General features: G+C 42.4%; 1 protein-coding gene across 1 annotated transcript in view; it reads left to right on the plus strand.

The window, feature by feature from the left end:
- The window catches only part of SRGAP3 (SLIT-ROBO Rho GTPase activating protein 3), a 282,947-nt gene continuing 264,163 nt past the window's right edge, over positions 1-18,784 (plus strand). The window contains exons 1-2 of the mRNA XM_081245040.1: positions 1-130; positions 2,316-2,411. Coding sequence (XP_081101166.1) covers positions 2,387-2,411 — 25 coding nt within the window. The 5' untranslated portion in view covers positions 1-130; positions 2,316-2,386. The remainder of the gene's footprint in view (positions 131-2,315; positions 2,412-18,784) is intronic.

The following is an 18,784-nucleotide window of genomic DNA, read 5'->3' on the forward strand; positions in this document are numbered from 1 at the left end:
GTAGAATGGCTTACCGTGACTGATCCTCCTGCTGAAAACAACTAAATGTGCTAGATGACATAAAAAGCCATTAAAAAATGTGTTCATGAGCCAGCAAGTTATTAAGGAATCCTCAAAGACCAAAAACTAAGTAAGTAAAGTAAGCAGAACCCCAAAGCTGGCTTTTGCCTCAAAGATATTTGCTGAACTGGCTGATTTTTTTTAAATTAATTTTTATTGGAGTATGGTTGCTTTACAATGTTGTGTTAGCCTCCAGTGCACAACAAAATGATTCAGTCATACACATACAGGTATCCCCTCCCTTTTGGACTTCCCTCCCATTTAGGTTACCACAGTGCATTAGGTAGAGTTCCCTGTGTTATACAGTATGTTCCCATCTGAACTGGCTGGTTTTTGAGCTCTAGTTTTTCATGGGGAGACAGAAAGTGAAGCCTAGAACCTGCCTAAGGTAGGGGTCTAATAGGACCCCTTCCATAAAGTGAGGACCTCAAATGGCCATACCTCACTGTAAAGGCACTTTAGTGCAAGGGTGATTTAGAAATAAACCTGTCACCTGAAGAATAAAAATAGTTGCTTATCTTGAAGACTGGGCCTGGGTGGAGGGTCAAAAAAAATCTTCCCTGAAAATTTGTAATCATAAGTCAATCCTTATAAGGATCTATAGCATGAATTCACACAACCAAAGTGATTCTAGGTTAGTAGTATCCTCGAGGTACCTAGCAGAACGAAATGCACACCCCGTAGAGGAACCTGTCTTCCTCAGGCCTCAAGGAATTCTTCATGATAAAGTTTTAAGAAATTTCAGCTCATGATCAAAAATGGTAAAAATACATAAGGAAGCGAGGCAACATGAGTACTGAGCCAGCAGAAACAACAGACAGCAGAATCAGACTCATGAAGACTATAGATAGTGGAATTATCACAGAATATAAAAGAAGTATTTTAATATGTTTAAAGAAATAAGAAATAAAATTACAAATAAAGAATCAGACTGTAAAACTGACAAAGTATATTAAAAAAAGAATTTCTAGAAATAAAAGATTATGGATTCAGCAGTTAATTAGACAACATTGAGGAGAGAATCAGTAACCTGGGGGAGAGTTCTAAAAAATATGTTGAGAATGCAGCACAGAGACACAAAGGGATGGAAAATATGAGAGATTAAGTGATCTGGAAGATAGAATTAAATAATTTTATACACATATAATTGGTGTTCCGGAAGAAGAGGAGAGAAAGAATGTTGCAGAGACAATATTTGAACAGATGTTAGTTGAGAATTTTTCAGTGTTGCTGAAAGACACCTGTTCACACATTCAGGAAGCCCAGTGAATCTCATGTAAGATAAAAAGAAATCCACACCTGCACATAGCATAAATGAAACTGCAGAATACTAAGACAAAGAGAGGATCTTAAAGCAATCAGAGAGAAAGACAGATCGTCTTTAAAGAATGGTAGTTTTCCTGACAGTTGTCCTCTCAACAGCAATAGTAGAAACCATTGAAATATCTTAAATGTTCTGAGAGAAAAATAACTGTGAACATACGATTATATATGTAGCAAAACTATTTTTAAAGGAGGATATGCAGACAAAATCTGTGAGAAGTCATCACCAGCAGACTCACCAAAGGAAATTCTAAAGAATATACTTTAGGCAGAAGGAAGGTCTGAGATGCAAGAAGGAATGAAGAGCAAAGAAAATGATAAATTTGTGGACGAATAAAAAAGTCAACTCTATAAGACAAAAACAATGTCTTGTAAGATTAAAAAAACCAAGATAAAACTGAAGTTTATGATAATAATGGTTCAAAATTTGGGGAGAATGTGATTAAAGTTGAAGAGTTATAATCCTTATTTTTGGGGAGGAGAGGAGGATCAAGATACTGATCAATTTGGATTTTGACAAGCATCCATGCTTGTCAGATTACTTGTCAGTTACTAAAAAGAATAGGAACAGAATGGCTGCCGTCTCTCCCCTATACAGTCTGCAGCTCTAATGCTAGTGAGCTCCTGTGTCTCACTTGGGTCTGTACTTCTGGACAGTGGTGAACAAGTGGGGAGCAATGCGAATGGTCTGCCCACGTGGGGAGGAGTATTTCATCAGTGGCATTGTTTGGAATTGCCAGTACACTAACAACAAAGCATACCAACTTTTAGTGGGTTTTATTATTGTTTAAATTCTCCATGCCCCCAACTCCATGGCACTGTTCCCAGATTCTCACTGATCGCTTTTCCCTCCCCAAGCAGTGACCCATGTGAGGTCTGATTTTTCAATTTGCAGATGTCCGACTTTTTGCTATTTGCTCATTCTTCTTTAGGTCATTACCTTGATCAACAACATACTTCAGGGCAGTGATTCTAGAACATTCACGGAACCCTGAGATTCCTCATGACCCTGTCAGGGGGTCCTCAAGGTAAAAAATATCCTTAGATTAATACTAAGACTATCATTTGCCATTTCACCATGTTGACATTTGCACTAATGGTGCAAAAGCGATGGTGGCTAAAGCCACTGGCACCTTAGCAGAAATCAAGGCAGTGGCACCAATCTTTCCTAGTGTTACTTGTGTTGCATACCAAAGTAGGATGATTGTCTCAGGAAGAGTGCTTGTGCAACTGTTGAGCTGTGAGTTGAACTAGCTGCTTGTTTCACAAAACACCATTTTTTTACTCGAAAGAATGAGTGACAGAAGACTGTAGGGAAGGTTTATCCTTCAAAGGAAAACTGTGCGTTGTGTATAGCACATACTTAGCTGGTTAGGATTCTATGGAGCTATTTTGCAACTCTGTAAGTTGTAGTTAACTGATAGCAATGCAAAATAATTCTTTTCTATAGATATGCAAATTACTTGTGTCTGGTGGAGGGATACCCCATCCCCCTCTATGAAAAAGCCAGTTCTGTGCCATGTGCGCATTCATTTCAACATTCTTTTATTCATTATAAATTTGTGCTTCTTTAGCTTCTCCTTTGAACTGGTTCAAACATCTGCTTGATTCTCTCATTATGATTTAAATAAAATCTTTAACGTGGTCGTTTTTTATCTGTATGAGAGTTACAGTTTTACCTTTTTAAAAAGTATCTTTTAACAAAAAACTATAGTTACTCCAGCTTGGGTATGTGGCAGAAAATTTCTCAAAAATAATTGAAATTAGCCTGTCAAGGAAAACACTGACAGTATTTGTTATCAAAGATCAAATTCAAGCTTTCAAGGAAAAATTAGAATATCTTCCACTATTAACTTGACAGCTTCCTAACACTTAAAGACTTATCTCCTGAGACTGGCAGTGATGTTAATGAATGTGATCTTGTATAGTGAAATGTGACAACATTTGGAAGGTCTGCATAACTCAGTGAGCCAGTATTTTCCAAATGACCAATGCATGATGTTAAAGAATCATGCATAGGTAAAAAAGAAATCCATTCAAAGTGCATGAAAGCCGATAGAATTTAATATAACAGAGTTCCCTGATATGGTTTCAGATTCTACATGCAACTAATCTTTAAGAAACTAACAATTGCTGAGTTTTGATGTAGTTGATTATCAAAGAAGAAAATTCACCATTATCTGAAGTCTATAAAGTATTCCTTCCTATTCCAACTATATATCTGTGTGAGACTGTATTTTCTTCATATACTTCAGTCCAAACAACTCATTACAATAGATTGAATGCAGAAACAGATACGAGAACCTAGCTGCTCTCTATCAAGCCAGACATTAAAGAAATTTGCATAAATGTAAAGCAATGCCACTCTTCTCATTAAATTTTTTTTGTTTTGGAAAATAGTTCTATTTCATGAAAATATGTAATTAATGTTAAAATGTAATGAGGTTATTATTGTTATTTTTAAATAGACTAATAAATAGTTTTGAAAACCCATATAAACAAAAGCTCTTTGGGAATCTTCAATAATTTTTAAGTGTGGAAAAGGATCCTGACACCAAAATGTTTGAGAACCACTGCACAAGGAAAGATTGTTAAATGTGAATTGGTTAAATGGTCGGTTTATGTCAGAAGAAGATGGGGTATGGAAAGAAGTGGTCCTACAGATTAAGATGAAGTTGGATTTCCTCTTGCATTATGCACAAGTCTTCTGGGGGGGAAACTGGTCTAGTTCTGGCTTTGCCATTAATAATAATAGTATTAGTTATATTGGGAGCCCCTACTGTATGCTAAATATACTACATGGATCTACATGGATTACTTCATTTATTCCTATAACAACCTTAAAAGGTAGGCCTTATTATTATCATTGTAATTATTGTTATTCTTAAGTAAACCCAGGTTCAAAGAAGTTAAGTGACTTTGCCCAGAATCTAACAGCCATGATGCAGACCCCACTCTGTCCTGTTCTACAGCCAGTGGGCTTAACCAGGAGTCCCTGTCATCTCCTGATTCTGAGTGAGCATGGCCAAGTCCTGGCTCTTGGTTTCCTCATCTGTAAAACAGATGAGGTTAGACAGAGCTTCACCCACCTTGGGTCAGGTCCTCAGCTCTGTGCAGAACACGTAGCCTATTCTCCTGACCTCAAGAGGCTCCCAGTCCAGGTGATCCCTAACGTCTGTTCAAACTGCCTGATTCTGTACTTTTCACAGCCCATATTCTTTTTGCTGTCACTGTGAGTCCTGGGGTTTGACTGGCTTTGTGGTTGGAAGTGAAGAAGCCCAAGCAGAGGGTGAAGAGGCTGCCAGTTCAATAGTGTAGAGTGGCAAGATATTAATCCAGTAGTTAATTCATCTTGCCACTGAATCCTAGGGGCCTGAAACCAGAAACCTAAGCATGAAGCTTCCACTGCCGGAGGATTTTATCCCCCCCACCAATTCAGGAATTGCTTTCAGCCAACATTACCTCTGCTTTCTGAGCACAAGCCAGGCTATTGTGCTGGAAATAATCTGTGTTAGTCTTATTGGAGTGGCTTGTGTTGCCATAGTTACTGTTTGGGTTCTGTGCACCTAAAATTTCAAGGATTTATCAGGAAAAAAAGAGTTTGCTGATTTTTCTCTTTGGAACATCAGATTGGAGAAAAAACAGATTTTTTTTCCTATTAAATGTCTTTTCTGGGTGGGTACTGTCATACCCGGCATTGCAGAGTTACGGTTAACTCTCCAGTAGTGAAAAGCGGGCTTGGCCATGGCCTTGAAAAATGGACTTGTCAGCATCATGCTGAGGACCCACAATCACTGCCTGATGGTGCATGGAAAGGCAGGTTGTCATTGCTGGCTGTGCAGCTCAGGAAATTGCACGAGACAGCTGGTTATTTATGACAGAGAAACACAGAGCTTCTTAGTAGGTTTCCCAGTTGCCGCCACTCTATAAACAGTCACTTTCCACCCAGCACTGAGGCTGGGTCAGAGTTTTCATGGAGAAGGGAAGGGGAGCGGGGCATGAAATGGTGTGGGCCAAGAGAGCCAACCTGCTGCTCCGCACACGTGAGCAACTAGAAGTGCGCTACATGGAGACTCTGGTTTTGTAGTAGTGATGTCTGTTTGTGCTGCCTGTTTGCTTGTCTAGTTTGCAGACTGCGTCAGCCCACAGTTGAGTCCAGAAATAGTCCCCTTTGCCTGGTCGCCATGAGCCAGACTGGTCTTTATGTGGCTGTCTCCTAGGAGCCCAAAGCTATGCCACATGGCTGGAAGCTGTGTTTACAAGCTTTTCATCTGCCTTCCTTAACTTGTGGTTGCTATGGTTTCCTTTGCCTGCTGGGCCTGGCCTTTTTAGGGGTACAGGCTGTCCACTCAACCGAAAGCCAGGGGCACAGCTCTGCTAGCATTGGCCTTTTGGCCACAATCCCAACCACATCTCATCACCTGCCCATTCTGAGCCCTAAACCTCACCCCTTGTGGGGCTGACCTTGACTTTTGCCCCAGCACCAGTCCAGTGTGGGTTCCACCACCTCACTGCCTATCCTGGGACTTTCCATTGACCTCATCAGGGCACTGATTTTGTTCTCATCAGACTGATTTCTCAGTAGCTTGGATGTTACTTCGTAGAGCCCTGTCTTCTTCTACGATCATCGCAATCTCCTACTTATATACACGGCTCGTTTAAACCTAGAGACAACTCCATGAGGTGGCCATTGCATCCCCTGTAACAGACAGCTGTTGCTGCTGGCCCAGCATCCATTCCCCCCTTTTCAGGCAATAGCATTTTGTCTTTTGGGGCACCGCTCCCTTTTCCCCATTCTCAGCTCTAGTGGGGCTCATCCCACCACTCTTATTCCAGGGCCTGGCCAATCAGAATATTCCTTTTTTTTTTTTTTTTTTTTTTTTTGCGGTATGTGGGCCTCTCACTGCTGTGGCCTCTCCCGCCGTGAAGCACAGGCTCCAGACGCGCAGGCTCAGTGGCCATGGCTCACGGGCCCAGTCGCTCCGCGGCATGTGGGATCCTCCCAGACCGGGGCACGAACCCATGTCCCCTGCATCGGCAGGCGGACTTTCAACCACTGCGCCACCAGAGAAGCCCCCAATCAGAATATTCTTATCTCCTAGCTTCAGTGGTTGGTCCGGGGATTCATCACGTGATCCAAGCCAGGTCAGTGAGGATTAATTACAGAACTTGCAGAAGAAAGAAGTTTTTTTGCTCTTGTTTAGGTTGTTAGATGTAGTCTTGATGTGCTGGTATGGGGGGCCTACAATTTAGGAAGCATGAAACAATGCAGAGAATAGAATTAAGAGGTTAAGAGAGAACCTGTGACTTGGCGACACTGTTTGTGTGCCTCAACTGTAAACCAAATACTTGAGTCAGAAAAAACTCCCTTTTTATGCAAATGTCTGTTTGAGTTGGGTTTTCTGTCACTTCCAAGTGACAGAGTCTGATATATCCCTATTCAAGAGGACCTTGAGGCTCAGAGAAGTGAAATAACCTGTCCAGGATACCCAGCTACTGCAGTGTGACCCCATTTCTCTTGACTCCAAAGACTCTCTTCCACTATCCCATACTGACTTTGAATAGTAGTCTTACATTTGTGATACATTTCACAATATGCAGAGTACTTTCACATGACTTATACCACACGCCAATTTACTGCTCCCGGCACAGGGCTAATTATTTTTATTGTTATAAACACAGTACTATCATTCCCATTTTCTAGATGAAGGTATTGAAGACTGGTTGCGTGTGCACTTAGTGAGTGACCAAGTGGGGCTGCTTACTTTAACTCTGGTTTAATATTCATTCCACCTCTCTACATCACTCCCTGAATTGCGCCAGCTGCTGACCTCTTGTCTCTTTCTTTTCCCCAAGGAGGCTTGACCACTCTTTGGAGGTAGTTGCCTTTGGAGGAGGTCTGATACGATGGCAAGGGCATGGGGTCTGGGAGTCAAACAGATCCATGTTTAGATCTTGTTTCTACCACTTACTGACTCTGTAACCACGGGCAAGTTACTCACTTCATTCCGAACTCTAGTTTCCTCTTTCGTAAAACCTATGAGTCAGAGGAGAATACTACTTACCTTACAAGATTTTTGTGAGGATTAAATGAAGCCAATGCATGTGAGCAGTAATAATAATAATATCAACAATGAACATGAATTGAGCATTTGCTATATTATTTAATATTATTATCTCTATATTCCAAATGAGAAAACCAAGGTACAGAAAGGTCAAGTGACTTGCCCAAGGTCACATATCTTATGAGTGGCAGAGCAGCATTCAACCCAAACATGCTGGTTAAGAACTCTTAATCACAGCACTCAGCACAGAGTAAGTGTTTAAATAACAGAATTACTCTGTATCCTACTCCTATTTCTCTGAAAAGCTCAATATCCGGTTTCAGGAAAGAACCGAAGCAGTGGATCTAGGGTGGAAGAGGGCCATGTCTGGTAGACAGATCAGAGTGGGCTAGAGGCTATACCAGGGAGGTAATAACGGTCAGAGCACTTACATGGGTCAGAGACGAGGAAGACAGGTGGGGCCTGGATGCCAATAAAGGAGGGCCCAGCAAGACAGGTGGGCTTAGGAAGTAGAGACCCACAGAGCCAGAGAAAGCACACTAGGAGACACCTTAGTGACCCAGAAGGCTCTTTATTTCAGGCTGAGAGCTTTGCTGTGGTTTCTGTTAAGCGAGGAACCCACTGAAGAGTGGTTGACTGGGGCCCTGCAGGAGAGGGGATTAGGATTAGGTGGAACTGCAGCTTCTGGCAGGCATCTGTATCTTGACATTGACTGAGGCTTGATAGTGATAGTCTCAACTCATTCACTCAATATATCTTTGTAACCCAATGGAAAAAAGTCTTATTTTCTTCGCAGTAGATTCTTTCCTCGCTTAGGACTGCCTGTCCTTCCTCATTTCAGGAGACGTATGTAGGTGGGTGAACACTTTGATCAGCTGCTTGGGGTGGGGGTGAGATGAGTTCCTAAGCATTAAGCTTGAAGAACAATATATAGATGGTTCTGCTCCATTAACTAACCACCAGGCTCATATTTGGTTGAGTGGGTTGGTACTCTAAGGCTGAGAACCGAATAGCTTTGGGACAATAGAGCATATTTTTTAGAGGCTGAGAAAAAGGAAGAGGAAGAGAAGGAGCAAAAATGAACTAACTGCAGGGGAGAAGACTTTGAGGGAAAAGAAGAAAAATATTTAAAGGAACTTTTATGAAATCTTGTCCCACTATGTGCAGTGTAAACTTTCCTTTCTGCCTCCCCAACAATTCTTTGGTAAAATAGACATTGCTTATTAATGTGTTGCGGAGTTTAATCTCTTTTGAGAATGCATTGAAATGCTGAGTCCCCATTCAAGGTGGGCATATGATGAGCAAAACTTGCCCACCGGGATCTTGCCACATCTGGGACACATATTTTTGGAGCACCTACTATGTGCCAGGTATAGTGCCAGGCACTGAGGTTACAAAACTAGACATCGTCTTGGCTCCTAAGAAGTGTACAGTCTTTTGGAAGAGCATGTATGGAAACAGATTCAGTGGAAGACTTTAATCTGGGAGGCTGAACATCAGAGTTGTTCTAAAAGGATATTAAATGTGGTCATTCACTTACAGACAGACATATGGACCAATGGAATAAAGAGCCCAGAGACAAACCCTCATATATATGGTCAAATGATTTTCAGCTAGGGTGCCAATACCATTCAATGGGGAAAGGACAGTCTTTTCAGCAAAGAGTTTTGGGAAAACTGGATATTGACTTGCAAATGAAGAAAACATAGGGGAAAAATTTCATGACATTGAATTTGGCAGTGATTTCTTTGATATGACATCAAAAGTATAGGCAACAACAGAAAAATAGATAAACTGGACTACATCAAAATTTAAAACTTATGTGCAACAAAGGCCACAGAGTGAAAAGGCAATGAACAGAATGGGAAAAAATATTTGCAAATCATCTATCTGATAAAGGGTTAATATCCAGAATACATAAGGAACTCCTACAACTCAACAGCAGCATTAAAAACAACCTCATTAAAAAATGGACATAGCCTAGGGATAGGACAGGAATAAAGACGCAGACATAGAGAAGGACTTGAGGACACAGGGAGGGGGAAGGGTAATTTGGGATGAAGTGAGGGAGTGGCATGGACATATATACACTACCAAATGTAAAATAGATAGCTAGTGGGAAGCAGCCGCATAGCACAGGGAGATCAGCTCAGTGCTTTGCGTCCACCTAGAGGGGTGGGATAGGGAGGGTGGGGGGGAGACGCAAGAGGGAGGGGATATGGGGATATATGTATACGTATAGCTGATTCACTTTGTTATACAGCAGCAACTAACTTACCATTGTAAAGCAATTGTACTCCAATAAAGATATTAAATAAAAAATGGACATAGGACATTTCTCCAAAGAAGAAAAACAAATGGCCAGTAAGCTCATGAACAGATGCTGAACATCACAGATCACTAGAGGAATGCAAATTAAAACCATGATAAGATATCTCTTCATACCCATTAAGATGGCTACTATCAAAACAGAAAATAACAAGTGTTAGTGGGAATGGGGAGAAATTGGAACCCTTGTACACTGTTAATGGAAATGTAGAATGGTACAGCCACTGTGGAAAACAGTGTGGTAGTTCCTTAAAAGAGTAAAGATAGAATTACCGTATGATCCAGCAATTCTACTTCTGGATATTGAAAGCAGGGATTTGAACAAATATTTATACAACAATGTTCATAGCGGCGTTAATCACAGTAGCCAAAATGTGGAAACAACTCAAGTGTCCATCGATGGATGAATGGATAAACAAAATGTGGTCTATAGAAACAATGGAATATTATTTAGGCTTAAAAAAAGAATGAAATTCTGACACATGCTACTACATGGATGAACCTTGAGGACATTACGCTAAGTGAAATCTTCTAGTCACAAAAGGGCAAATACTGTATGATTCCACTTATATGAGAGACCTAGAGCAGTCAAAATCAGAGGGAGAAGGTAGAATGAAGGTTTCCAGGAGCTGGGGAATGGGTACAGGGTTTCAGTTTGGGGTGATGAAAATGTTCCTGAGATAGATGGTGGTGGTAGCACAGCAATGTGAATATACTTAATGTCACTGAACTGTACACTTAAAAATGGTTAAGGTGATAAACCTTATGTGTATTTTACTGCAGTCAAAAAAGTTTTTTTAAGTAAAAAAAAAAAAAAGTTATCACTCAAAAATCACACCACTGTAAAGACTGACAACATTTTGTACTGTGAAGAGGTGATGTGATCTGGTGGACTGTGAATGACTGGTGATGGCTGCCCAGAGGTAGATTGTCATAGACAATGGCCATGGCATTGCAATGGACTTGTGGCTACAGAAATTGTGACAGTTTTTGAACATTTATCTGCTGTGGCAGGTAAAAATGACTTTAGTTTGATCATTGTCAAACTAAACAAATTTTGGCATTAAGATATCGAAACTCCAGAACTACTGTAATATCAGAATGGAGCAGGTCTAAGACCTTCCATGCAAATGATCTTCTGCTGTGATTACAATATGATAAGCACCATGAAAGAGATAGGTGTATAGTACCTATTTGTTCACGCAGTCTTTTTTTTTTTTAAGATTTATTTATTATTTATTTATTTAATTTACTTTTGGCTGTGTCGGGTCTTAGCTGCGGCACGTGGGATCTTTGTTGAGGCATGCGGGATCTTTCGTTGTGGTGCTCAGGCTCTTTGTTGTGGTGCACAAGCTTCTCTCTAGTTGTGGTGCGCCGGCTCCAGGGCTCGTGGGCTCTGTAGTTTGCAGCACGCAGGCTCTCTAGTTGAGGCATACGAGCTCAGTAGTTGTGGCATGTGGGCTTAGTTGCCCCATGGCATGTGGGATCTTTAGTCCCCTGACCAGAGATCGAACCCAAGTCCCCTGCATTGTAAGGAGGAACAGGGAAGTCCCTGTTCACTCAGCCTTGAGATATTTCCTGTGGACTTCATGTGTTCCAGGAGACAGGACAGAGGTGTACATTCCTAATTCTTCTCTCCATCCTCTGCCATTCTGTGCTTTCTTTCGGCATAATGCTTTGGCTGTAGGGTTCATTTTGCCTTGTTAGCCAGGCTGATGTGATGGAAATTCAGCCTACAAAATGGTGCCTTTTGTTCAATGGGGAAAGCAATTGTCCCAAGCTTTTGCAAGTTTATGTGTAGGTTTATGGAACTGCTCTCAGCAACAACACCTCTGAGGGAGTGAGGGCAGCAGAATCAATCCCTGGGAATCTCTGAAGCTGGGATGATCCTTCAGAGTTGTCCAAAGTGTGGCGGGACCACCTATGCCACAGTCATTGATGCAAGTGTCTGAGGAGGGGGCATAACATGGAGTGAGTGGTGTCCTAGGCTGAGGTCAAGGCCTGAGGGGAGTTGTAACTGGGAGCCCTCAACAGCCAGCACTCCTGGGCACTTGGGGAGTGAGTGCCTCAGTCCTGATGGGGATCTGGTGGCCCAGCAGACTCACAGGCACTGTATGGATACTCTGCTTTGGTCCTCAGGAATTCCTGGTGCAAGATTTAGACCATTTCCTGGAAATGTTGCACACAGTACCAGCAGCATGAATGAAATAAGAGTTGAGTTCTTGTTAACTTTTTAAAAATCTCTTGCTCAAACAATATTATAACAGCGAAAATAGAAATAAAATTTAAAACCCCTGCCTTCCTTCTGAATTACTTGTTTTCACTTGCTGTGCTATTATCTGGTCAGATTAGCCTTATGCACATACCAGTTTTATATAGTTAAGATTATAGGTATCATGTATATGTGTGTATATATGATGTTGTATTATATGTGTATAAACAACACTATATTTTCCTGGCTATAGTGTTTTTTAAATGAGTTAAATTTCATACAGAGAAATGTACAGATCTTAATTTTACAATTAGATTAGTTTTGATAAATGTATACACCTGAGTAACTACCACCCCAGTCAAGGAAACATTTCCATCACTCTGAAAAGTTCCTGGTGACCTCACCTGGTCAGTTTCCACCCCCATAGGCAACTCCTGTTCTGATTTATTAAAAAAAAATTTTTCCAGTTCTATTGAGATATAATTGACATATAGCACTGTATAACTTTAAGGTATATAGCATAGTGACTTGACTTACATATGTTGTGAAATGATTGCTGCAAGTTTAGTTATCCATCATCTCATACAGATACAAAAAAAAGGAAAAAAAAATTTCCCTTGTGATGAGAACTCTTAGGATTTACTCTCTTAACTTTCAGATATACCTTGCAGCGGTGTTAACTATAGTCATCAATGTTGTACATTATGTCCCCAGTACTTATTTATCTTATAAGTGGAAGTTTGTACCTTTTGACCACCTTCCTCCAATCCCCCCATCTCACCCCCTGTATCTCTGGTAACCACAAATCTGATCTCTTTTTTCTGAGTTTGGTTTTGTTATTGTTGTTTTTAGATTCCACAAGATTTCTTTCTTTTTTATGGCCGATTAATATTTCATTTTATGTAAATGCCACAACTTCTTTATCCATTCTTTTTTGTTTTTTAATTTGTTTTTGACTGTGTTGGGTCTTCATTGCTGCGTGCGGGCTTTCTGTAGTTGTGGCGAGCGGGGGCTACTTTTCGTTGTTGCAGTGTGTGGGCTTCTCATTGCGATGGCTTTTCTTGTTGCAGAGCATGGGTTCTAGGGGTGCAGGCCTCAGTAGTTGCAGCACGTAGGCTCAGTAGTCGTGGTGTGCAGCTCTAGGGCACAGGCTCAGTAGTTGTGGCTCACGGCCTTAGTTGCTCTGAGGCATGTGGGATCTTCCCGGACCAGGGGTGGAACCTGTGTCCCCTACGTTGGCAGGCGGATTCTTAACCAGTGTGCCACCAGGGAAGTCCCTTATCCATTCTTTATCTATTCAGCACTCAGGTTGTTTCCAGATCTTGGCTACTGTAAATAATGCTTCTAGGAAAAGTGGGGGCATGGGAGCAGATATCTTTTTCACATAGTGTTTTTGTTTCCATCAGATACATTCCCAGAAGTGGAATTACTGTATCATACGCTAGTTCTATTTTTAATTTTTTTTAAAATTTAGTTTATTTATTTATCTTTGACTGCACTGGGTCTTCGTTGCTGCGTGTGGGCTTTCTCAAGTTGCTACAAGCGGGGGCTACTCTTCATTGCGGTGCGTGGGCTTCTTGTTGCGGAAGCTTCTCTTGTTGCGGAGCACGGGCTCTAGGCATGCGGGCTTCAGTAGTTGTGGCTTGCAGGCTCTAGACCACAGGCTCAGTAGTTGCGGCGCACGGCTTTAGTTGCTCCGCGCCATGTGGGATCTTCCCGGACCAGGGCTCGAACCAGTGTCCCCGGCATTGGCAGGCGGTTTCTTAACCACTGCACCACCAGGGAAGCCCTATTTTTAATTTTTTGAGGAACCTCCATACTGTTTTCCATAGTGGCTGCACCAATTTACATTCCCACCAACAGTGCACAAGGGTTTCCTTTCCTCTACACCCTGGCCAGAAATTTGTTACCTCATATGCTTTTTTTTTTTTTTTAAATTTATTTATTCATTTTTGGCTGTGTTGGGTCTTCGTTTCTGTGCGAGGGCTTTCCCTAGCCGTGGCAAGCTGGGGCCACTCTTCATCGCGGTACGCGGGCCTCTCACTGTCGCGGCCTCTCTTGCTGCAGAGCACAGGCTCCAGACGTGCAGGCCCGGCAGCTGTGGCTCACAGGCCCAGCTGCTCCACGGCATGTGGGATCCTCCCAGACCAGGGCTCGAACCCGTGTCCCCTGCACTGGCAGGCAGACTCCCAACCACTGCGCCACCAGGGAAGCCCCTCATATCCTTTTTATAATAGTCATTCTAACAGGCATGAGGTGGTATCTCAGTGTGGTTTTGATTTGCGTTTCTGTAATGATTAAAGATGTTGGGAGCGTTTTTCATATACCTGTTGGCCATTTGTATATCTTCTCTGGAGAAATGTTTATTCAGGTCCTTTTCCCATTTTTAATTGGATTATTTGGTTTTTTGTTATTGAGTTGTGTGAGTTCTTCATATATTTTGGATATTAGCCCCATATCAGAGAGGTGATTTGCAAATATTTTCATCCATTCTGTTGGTTGCCTTTTCATTTTTTTAAAAAATAAATTTATTTTATTTATTTATTTTTGGCTGTACTGGGTCTTTGCTGCTGTGCACAGGCTTTCTCTAGTTGTGGCAAGCAGGGGCTACGCTTCGTTGCGGTGCACGGGCTTCTCATTGCAGTGGCTTCTCTTGTGGAGCAGGAGCTCTAGGCACACAGGCTTCATTAGTTGTGGCACATGGGCTCAGTAGTTGTGACTCACGGGCTCTAGAGCGCAGGCTCAGTATTTGTGGCACATGGGCTTAGTTGCTTTGCGGCATGTGGGATCTTCTCAGACCAGGGCTCGAACCTGTGTCCCCTGCATTGGCAGATGGATTCTTAACTACTGCGCCACCAGGGAAGCCCTGCCTTTTCATTTTGTTGATGGTTTCCTTTGTTGTGCAGAAGCATTTTTTTTTTTTTTTTTTTTTTTTTTTGAGGTATGCGGGCCTCTCACTGTTGTGGCCTCTCCCGTTGCGGAGCACAGGCTCCGGACGCGCAGGCTCAGCGGCCATGGCTCACGGGCCCAGCCGCTCCGCGGCACGTGGGATCTTCCCAGACCGGGGCACGAACCCGTGTCCCCTGCATCGGCAGGCGGACTCTCAACCACTGCGCCACCAGGGAAGCCCCAGAAGCATTTTTTAATCCTCTTATTTACTTTTTACTTTGTTGATTGTGCTTTAGGTGTCATAGCCTAAAAATCATTGCCAAGACTCTGATTTTTATCATCATAGGTTAGTTTTGTCTGTTTTTGAATTTTACATGAAAGGAAGCCTTGACTCTTGATACATACATATTTTAAAAATTGACTTTTCCCTGTTCTTTATACTAATGCATTTTTCTGGATGTGAAAAGTATATCTTTTTATTATCAACATTTGAAAATATAGAATAATATTATGCAGCATTAAAAATTATTGTCCTTAGATCCACTCTCCATAGGTAACCGCTGAATCTTGGCATATTTCCTTACAGCAGTGGTTTTCAAAGTCTAGTCTCCAGGCTAACAACATCAGAGAACTTGTTAGAAATGCGAAATTTCTAGCCTCATCCCAGGCCTTCTGACTCAGAAACTTTGCAGGTAGGGCCCAGCAGTGTGTTTAAAGAAGTCCTCCAGGTGTCTCTGATACATGAGTATTTGAGAACCATTTCCTTAGAATGTTTTTCTCTTTCTTTTCTTTCTTTCTTAGATGAGATCATGCCATGCTAACATTTTTACGTTCTACCTTTTCATGTAACAATTTATTGGAAACATTACTATGTCATGACAGTTAATGAGTTAACTTATCCAGACTAAGAAAAATTTGTATGGTATGTAAGTGTAGTAATGAAGCTAAATGTGGCCTGTTTTGGCTTTTGCCTTCTCTTGGGATATCTACTTCCAAACTCGACCACATTTGTGGGCAGCTTCCTTTACTGGCTCTCATCACCATTTAGCATGATGATGCTGGAAATGTGTTTGGGTGGAATGATTCCAGTTGAACTTGGGAAGATTTACAGACAGACCTCGTCTGGTGTAGGACTGGTGAGTAACAATTTCATCCAGGCAAATGATGCAGAGGACTGACACTTGTCGTTCCCAAATAAGAGTTGGCCTTCTGAAGTCTAGGTGGGCAGGCACAGACATGCCAATGGCAGAGGAGACATCTTGAAGGAAAGGTAGCTATGTGGCTCTGTTGGGGACACTGTCTGGGTCCTTGGTTATAGTTGAAAAATAACCCTCCGTATTGTCTCATGAGCCAGCCCTACTAAGGAGCACTATGTCCAGTGGGAGACTCCAGACTGGCAGGCCTTAACCTCAGTTGCCCTGAGTATATCCCTCCATATAAAGGCTTTATAGTCATGTTACAAGAAATTATCTTTAAAGAGATGGCCTTGAGGACTCAGATTGGGAAAGTAACTTACCCAAGGTCACATAGTTGGGGTGTGTTGGCAATGCTGTGATTCCAATCTAAATCACCTAACTCCAGATTCTGCCTGCTTTCCGCTCTTGGTGCTGCCTTCTGGAGAGTATATGGTCCTTTTCCTGTGCCTGGTGGACAGGACATCAGGAAAAGGGGCAGTGTCCGACTGTTTCAGGGCATTAGGTACCTATATTGACACTTCTGGGGAAAGTGATAGAAGACAACATGAAAGGCAGAGTGAGTGGGTTTTGGAACTATGTTGATTTGATTTAGAGTCAGAGATAAGGCACTTATGGGTTGTGTGACTGTATCAGTTATCTGTAGCTGAGTAACAAATTATCCTCCAAAATGTGGCATAAAACACACACATTTATTATCTCACAGTTTCTGTGGATCCACAATCCAGGTTTGGTTTCCCTGGGTCCTCTGCTTCAGGAGCTCTCATGAGGCTGCAGTTGATGTGTCAGTGGGTGCTGAGGTCTCCTATGAAGACTCAACTGGGGAAGGGTCTTATATTAATTAACTTGGGCTGCCATAACAAAGTACCACAGACTGGGTTGCTTAAACAGCAGATACTTATGTCTTCACAGTTCCAGAGGCTGGAAGTCTGAGGTCAGGAAGCCAGGTGGGCTCTGGTGAGAGCTCTGTTCCTGGCTTTCAGCCAGCCACCTTCTTGCTGTGTCCTCACATGGTGGAGGGAGAGAGAGCAAGATCTCTGGTCTCTTCTTATAAGGATACTAGTCCCTTCATGAGGGCCCTACACTCATGAGCTCATCTAAATCTAATTACCTTCCAAAGGTCCCATCTCCAGACACTAGCACTTTGGGGGTTAGGGCCTCAGTGTATGGATTTTGGGGGAACCCAGTTGAGTCCATAGCAGATCCACTCCTAAGCTTGTGTGGTTGTTGGTAGGACTCAGTTCCTTATGGGTTGTTGGACTAAGGGCCTCAGTTCCTTGCTGCCTGTCAGTTAGAGTTCACCCTCTGTTACTTCCACATGGGCCTCTCCAACAAGGCAGATGACTTAACTTCTCTGAATCATGCCCCTTTTTACCCTATGAAATGGGGATGGTTATAGCTCTTCGAGAGTTGCTGTGATAATTCATTGACATAATGTAGAAAATAGCTTTGCACAGAGGCTGGCATCTTGTTGGGGCTTCCTAAATGGTAACTATTATTACTATTATTATAATTTTTTGAGCATCTGATACTCTAGAGCCTGGCCATTGTCCAGATTGCATATGAGGATATGTCCCCTGTCCCCTGCTATAACAGAGTCTTCCCCAGGTTAAGGACAGTTTCTAAACCACAGAGAAAATACAGTTTATTTCGTGAAGCATCTCAGACCACTGGACTGGCAGTTCTCAGAGATGTGCCATGAAGTATACAGTAGTCACACCTTTTTTTGTCCCTCCATGTCAGCCTCTTAGAGCAGGCCCAAGAGTTTCCTTTCACACCCCTAGAAACCAGACCCCTTACAGCATCCACTGCCTGTGCATGACATGGATTCGCCAGGAAGTTCAACTTGAGCCACCTTCACTTAGTCCACCTCTGTTTATCATGTCTCTTAAACCATTGTCTGTTCTCGGTCTCATATCTGGTGTTGTCTCAAAGCATAGTGTCTGCTCCTTTCCCATCCAAATCCTGGCACAGTTAACAAGGTGAAGCAGTGCTTTCCAGAGGCCTTGGAAGCCATATCTTTCTCAATCATCATTTGGGGCTATTACAGGGGGAAGTATGACTTTGTCTTATTGCCACGGGATCATGTAGATGTCCTAATCCTCACTCTGCAGAAATAAGACCAGACTGAATGTCTGTTCTGAATTATCTTTCTGCCTAAATGGAGCCCAGGAGGGACCCTAACTTGCAAAAAATATATTATTCAGCTGAATGCTGATTTCATTTCCTAAAAGAGATTGGGTCCAAATAAGACTTTAATTGAATTCAGCCTCTTGACCTGACACTGACTTGGTTCTCCCTCACAGTGCCTTCCAACATTAGACAAGGGAGGAGGAGGAGGAATAGACAAATAAAGAGATTCACATGGATTTATAGGCCGAACCACTTCCACATTCCTTAAAGCCCGAATGGCTGTATAAGAAACAGCTGCAGTATTTACTGGGGCCTCATGAGGCCTCATTACCATCCCACCTCCTCACAGCGGGTGTTCAGCTCCAAATGGAGTGCAGTGGAGGGAGTAATTGACTCTGCTGCTCTGGCACCTGGTGTTTCTGCCAAATGCCTGAGGTCCCTGCAGCAAAGAAACCGCCTGTCCTGAGCTGGGTGGAGGGAGGCCTCAGGGCCTCTAGTGAGAGGTGGAGAGCAGAGCCAAGAGGAAGAAGAGATTTCATTGTTCACTTGTCCATATCTCTGTCCATTCACTCAAGAATTTT

Source organism: Mesoplodon bidens (assembly GCF_964165515.1).
Source record: "Mesoplodon bidens genome assembly, chromosome: 10".
In the NCBI taxonomy this organism is placed as follows: Eukaryota; Metazoa; Chordata; class Mammalia; order Artiodactyla; family Ziphiidae; genus Mesoplodon; species Mesoplodon bidens.